A 6,000-nucleotide genomic window follows, 5' to 3' on the forward strand; every position below is an offset into this window, starting at 1 on the left:
AGTTTTGTACACCGTCCATCATTGCTTCGATCAATCTCGTGAGCTTCCCGGGAAAGCTGTTCTCGTCCATGATTTTCCATATCTCTACGCGGTCGATACTATCGTATGCCGCCCTGAAATCGTTGAACAGATGGTACGTAGGGATCTGGCACTCACGGCATTTCTGGAGGATTTGCCGCACGGAAAAGATCTGGTCCGTTGTCGAGCGGTTGTCGATGAAACCTGCTCAATAAGTTCCCACGAACTCGTTTGCTATAGGTGAAAGACGACGGAAGAGAATCTGGGATAGCACTTTGTAGGCGGCTTTTAGGATGGTGGTAGCACGATAATTTTCACACTCCAGTTTGTCGCCCTTTTTGTAGATAGGGCATATAACGCCTTGCTTCCACTCCTCCGGTAGCTGTTCCGTTTCCCAGATTCTGACTATCAGCCGATGCGGACAAGCGGCCAACCTGTACGGGCCCATCTTTATGAGTTCGGCTCCGATACCATCCTTGCCAGCGGCTTTGTTGTTTTTGAGCTGTTGAATGGCATCCTTAACTTCCCCCATCGTGGGAGCTGGTTGGTTTCCACTGTCCGCTGTGCTGACGTAGCCATCGCCTTCGCTGTCCTGACTTCTGTGCCTGTGTTCTCTGCGCCATTCCGGTGTTCATCGTAGTGCTGCTTCCACCTTTCGATCACCTCGCGTCTGTCCGTCAGGATGCTCCCATCCTTATCCCGGCACATTTCAGCTCGCGGCACGAAGCCTTTGCGGGATGTGTTGAGCTTCTGATAAACCTTCCGCGTTTCTTGAGAACGGTACAGCAACTCCATTTCTTGGCATTCCACCTCTTCCAGGCGGCGCTTTTTGTTCCGGAATAGGCGGGTTTGCTGTTTCCGCTTCAGTCTGTATCGTTCCACGATGTAAAAAACATATAAAATGTATGTATCCTCTTATCAACAGAATATCGAAACACTGTCTTAAGAATAGGTTTTGATCTTCAAACAATTTATTAGGCTGGCCATACAGTACCAATATGGACTGGGCATACAGTACCAATATGGACTAAATATTGTAATATCAGAAAGTGAGCTCTACAGAGAAATCATAGTAAAAAAAAAAAAGTAAGAAGTGATTTTTGTGTTCCTCTTTTATGCTATTTGATTCAATTTACTTGTAAAACTTCTGAACTGCTATGGAGAATTATCCATCCATAACAACTTAATAAAATACGATAAACATCCTCATCCAACACAGCGTGGCGTTTGCGTGTAGAGATCTCCGTGAGTTGCATCGCTTTCTTCCCCTATTACTCTCGTCCATCCGGCGCGAGAGCCCCTATAGACTACCTGCGTTCGGAACCGGTTAACGGTACTCACTCCCTGCTCGCTGGCTATCAGCTGTTTGCTTCCCATCGACTCTATAGAGCAAAACATGCTGTCACAATCTGAGCTCCTCGACATTTGTATGAAAGAGCATTGAGAAATCATCTGTGAGAGATCTTGGTACCTGAGGTACTTATATGCTTCTTCAAATCAAAACAACATGTAGCCATCCATCGGGCCGCATAAGATTTTCGCCAGTCGGGTTTCCGCGCAAAATTTTCGCTTCATTTAAAAATCAGTTCGATTGGTTTGACTTCTCAAGTTTTTGATAGGTTTTAAACTAGTTTTTCGTAAGTTTTACTCGATCGTGTGTATCTTTTACGAGTTTTTCATTGCGTTACAATATGTATCGCAATTATTTGATGGGATTTTTACTTGTGTGACATTAAGTATTATTCGCGCATCAAACTCTATTTTTAAGTTGGAACAGCACATCTTCGTCAAAATCGGAACGCTACACGCCCACCTCCCGCTTGGACCGGAGTGCGTAATACGCGTGTGCCAAATATGCGGACAATTTGGTAAGTGCTTCTCTCATAATTGTTTGAATTTTCTTGATCAATTAGTTGGATAACACTCGATTTTAGGTTATTGGCGTTGATTAACTTACTCTTACTACATACATCAGTTCAAGGATCCTTTATTGAGTACATCTGGCCTTCCCAGGAAAATGGTGCGTGCTTTGGGATAAGTCCAGCAAAACATGTTGTAACATGACTGCTTACTTCATTCTTTAAACGTTTTTAGATCACAGAAATACGGCAGTGGACACATTTCCGGCCGTTCCATACGAGCTTTCCGAAAGTGACGAATCCTTCCTTCGGGAAGCTTCCAAATGGATTGGAGCCAATCTCTCCAAGTTAGACCTGTGTCACCACCGGGTGATACTGAAGTTAAAGAACTCCTGCGAGTCGCTTAATGCCGAACAGATTGGTAAATTGGCGGTCATGCTGCTCAATTGTCAGTCCGATTCGGAAGGCCGTACGGTCTACCACTGCTCGGAGCAGATGTCGCTGAAAGACTGCACCAAAGAAATGGATCCGGATACGTGGAATGCGTATCATTTGGTGACCAATCGAGCGAAGGCCGTATGTGCCAGCGTCCGGCATGACCAGTTTCGAGGCCTGACGGAACTTACGGTGAACAAGTTGATGAACACGGCTCACGAGCAGATTGAGATGATGGGACAGCTGGCGGAGAACCAGAAGGAACTACAGAGCGTCACGCAGGAAGCGATCGACGAAATGTCGGCCAACAACGACAGGATCATCAGTCAGCAGGGCGATATCATGCGGCTTTCCGAAGCTCACCGTGCCAAGGTCGAGTCAAACTTTCGGGATCTTGTAAGGGAGAAGGCCTTGATTCGATCAGGACAACAAGAGGTTGCCATCCTGTTGATTGATCTGCGGAGCAGAATCGACGATAGTATCAAACAGCTGGAGATGCAGTCGAAACGAAGTAAGTTGAATCATGCTTCCTTGCTGACCGACATGGAACAACTACAGAAGAGCGCGGCCACGATCGCCGGTAAGATTGACGAGACCAGTGCGCATTTTGCTTCGCATCATCAAGCGGCCGAAGAGCAGTACAAATTTACACTGGGTCAGCTGCAGAAGATCAACAACACAGTTGCCAACATGCTGGACATGATAGGAGCTCTGCAGAAGGACTTTGACCATAAACTAGCCTGGATCACGGAAAAAGTCGGCGGCAGTGACTACATTCTCCAGAAGATGAATACCATCGTGGTTCATTTTTGTTACCTCGTGTTCGGCATGATCTGCTTATCTTTCGTCGATGCGGACAAATTCATACGGGTGTTCTTCATCCTCGCAGTCCCCGGAAACCTAATGGGGAATCTTCTGGATCTCTTCCACTCGGACGTTATTCAACTCAGCGTCATACTGGGCAGCTTCATCGCCGCAGACTTAATCTGTCGTCTAGGTCTAAAATTCTACCCTAGAATACGTACCATCAACCGCGATCAACCGCCGTCTTCCCGTGATCAACCCGACTCAGCGCCCAGGAGACAAAGGGAACCATCGGTGGTGACGTCGCGATCGCGATTGAATGTACCCCTCCGGCCGGAACCCACCGTAGTGGAAGAAGATGAAAACGACGACGAAGATCAGGAGGAAACCAACGGAGGTGCAGCTGCCTACTTGAACTCGATCCGTTCGAGGTTTTCCCGGGAACGATCGATGACCCCGTCGATGTCGAATGGTGGAAGTGACGCAGTACGGCGTAGTGTGACGCGCGAAGGCAGCGAAGATCGGCAGCAGTGTACGGCCAGGACACTTAGGGGAGACCAGTGCCGGGGAGTAGCTTTAGTTGGGAGGGATTTTTGTCGAGTTCATGACCAGAGGGGCTTATAGGCGGGTTTAGTGTAAGGAAATAGAAACATAAGGGAAGTTGTTTTGCAAGATTAGTTTTATTTAAGTTGTGCTGAATGTCAGGGTAAGTTTATATAATTTGAATTAGTCTAGATGACCTCATGCTTTCCTTTTGAATTGACCAGTTTATAAATCGATAGTTATAGTACAACGAGTTTGTGAGCCATTATTTTACCTGATATCATTGACAACGCTTCGTTATTTATACCACATAATTTGATATTTGTAATTGTAATTATGTTTTTGAATTGGTTAATAAACAGTTTGCAACTGGATTTAAAATTGTTTTGACTTAGCCTGCATTATTGGTATTTGAAATATGTACATCGCGATTCTGAATGAGTATCAGTTGTCATATACCTCTCTCGATCTTTTAGGGTTTATTCCAGGGATGCTCTTTTGACTTTCCAAGGTCATTGTCAATAAATACACCCTTATGGTTTCATGTACGAAATTCTTGAAAATTATGCGAGCATTCACATAGATTTCTCCAGACATACTTGTGGTAATTTCTCAAAAGATTCCTCTTTATATTCCGCTTGAAATTGCTCCAAGAATTATCGCAGGTATTTTTTTCAAAAATTCTCTAAGCAATATCAAGTATTACTCCATCAATGCTTCCTAAGTTTAATCCACAGTACCGTCAAACGGGGTGACTTGCAACACTTTTCAACTTCAATCAACCAAAACCATGATCTAAACGTCATCTAAAAATCTAACTTCCCTGTAGAACTTTTAATGGCTGGCCCGCCTACAGAATGGGATGACAGAAAATTGAATCGAATTATTTTGTCATATCAAAAGTCATAAAAAAGGTGACTTGCAACACTCAATGCTAATTTTGTTTTTGCCAACAAAATGTTGATATTTTTTATTAGTCACACATGTTAAGTATTGTTATTCATGTATTTAAAGCATTCGAACCAGCAAAAGAGCATTTTGAATACGTTTTTGTAAGAAAATAATTGAGCAATTTTTGTATGGGAAAAAGAGGCGTTAAATCATCAAGGTCCAATGTCTTAACTGATCAATATTTTTAACAAGTGTTTGTAGTTGATTGATGAATTATTACTCTTTTGATTATAAAGTAGACCTAACACAAAAGTTTTTCACTTTTATAAAATTGCTTAGAAATAAAGTGTTGCAAGTCACCCCGCATAGGTACGTTTTAATAAAAATGATTTTCATTAAAAATTTGTTGCTACAATTTTGTGACATAAAACACGTAATATTATCGATTATTAGTTATAGAAACACCATGCAGAGTATTACTTTTGTAAATAAAATCTATCTCATGTTTTCAGGTCACGATTTTGAACTTCCATCAAATATCAGTTTTCAAGACATTCAAAAGAATGAATCTATGACAAAAGGTCGAAAGACAAAAAACATATTCATAATAACAGCTTGAATCGTGGCCCATACTTGAATTGTGAGTCACACGTATTGAAGCACCGATTTAAAACAAATTTTGTTTTGAAATTTGTGTTTTACAGTGAAATTTAGTTGTAAATTGCAATGTGTTGCAAGTCACCCGTTTGACGGTACTTCTCTTAGGTACAGTTGGCGGTCTTCTGGTTTTGAGGATAGGACCTTGTCTTTGTTTGTGTTGCTTGCTTCTGTATCACCAAACAAAGATGATTACCATATCTTCACCGTATCCCACTAACTCAATATTCTTTCCCTCACAACTGTGGAGATGCAGAGATATACTCGGTCTCTAATAACAATGGTTGTCTTACTAACATTCTTTCCTATTCCCGATAATCGTGAGGATGTTTGAATCTGTGAAATTTCGATTGTTCTAGTCTATCACAACTACACAATAGTAACTACGAATTGAACAATCTTCAATGCCCCATGCTCATGCTTAGTTGGAAGACTGCTGGTTTTGAATCGTTATTCTAGAGATTGCTCCAAGAATTCAACCATATTTACTTTATAAATTCCTTCACAGATTGCTTCAGGAATTGTTTAACTTTTTTTAACTCCACCGAAGATTCATCTAGCATTTTCTTCCATAATTTATCTTGGATTCCACCCTAGAGCCCGTCATAAATTTATCAGAGTTTTTTCTGATTTCAGTATTTTTTGGGTACACGGAAAAAATTCTGTGGTAAAATAACTATTTTAGCTGACTACGCCCATTCTTAAAACTACCATGGAAATTCAGACCAATTTACTATGTTTACGGTTCACCCCACCGGTACATTTGACAGAAATGATTTACAACAATCTGATT

At 42.0% G+C, this 6,000-nt stretch overlaps 1 protein-coding gene across 1 annotated transcript; it reads left to right on the plus strand.

Moving 5' to 3' along the window:
* Positions 1 to 1,466: 1,466 nt before the first annotated feature.
* Positions 1,467 to 4,033, plus strand: LOC5575975 (protein brambleberry). The gene is made up of 3 exons (XM_001662281.2): positions 1,467 to 1,886; positions 1,953 to 2,038; positions 2,113 to 4,033. The coding sequence occupies exons 1-3, from the start codon at positions 1,873 to 1,875 to the stop codon at positions 3,738 to 3,740; spliced, it is 1,728 nt and encodes a 575-aa protein (XP_001662331.2). The 5' UTR covers positions 1,467 to 1,872; the 3' UTR covers positions 3,741 to 4,033.
* The last annotated feature ends 1,967 nt before the right edge of the window (positions 4,034 to 6,000 follow it).

Source organism: Aedes aegypti, chromosome 2 (assembly GCF_002204515.2).
Source record: "Aedes aegypti strain LVP_AGWG chromosome 2, AaegL5.0 Primary Assembly, whole genome shotgun sequence".
NCBI classification, from domain to species: domain Eukaryota; kingdom Metazoa; phylum Arthropoda; class Insecta; order Diptera; family Culicidae; genus Aedes; species Aedes aegypti.

What these genes read in the sequence shown, in the direction of transcription:
- LOC5575975 (XM_001662281.2), top strand. An exon ending in CTGGCCTTCCCAGGAAAATG is followed by an intron (nt 2,039 to 2,112) that starts GTGCGTGCTTTG and finishes AAACGTTTTTAG; the next exon opens with ATCACAGAAATACGGCAGTG.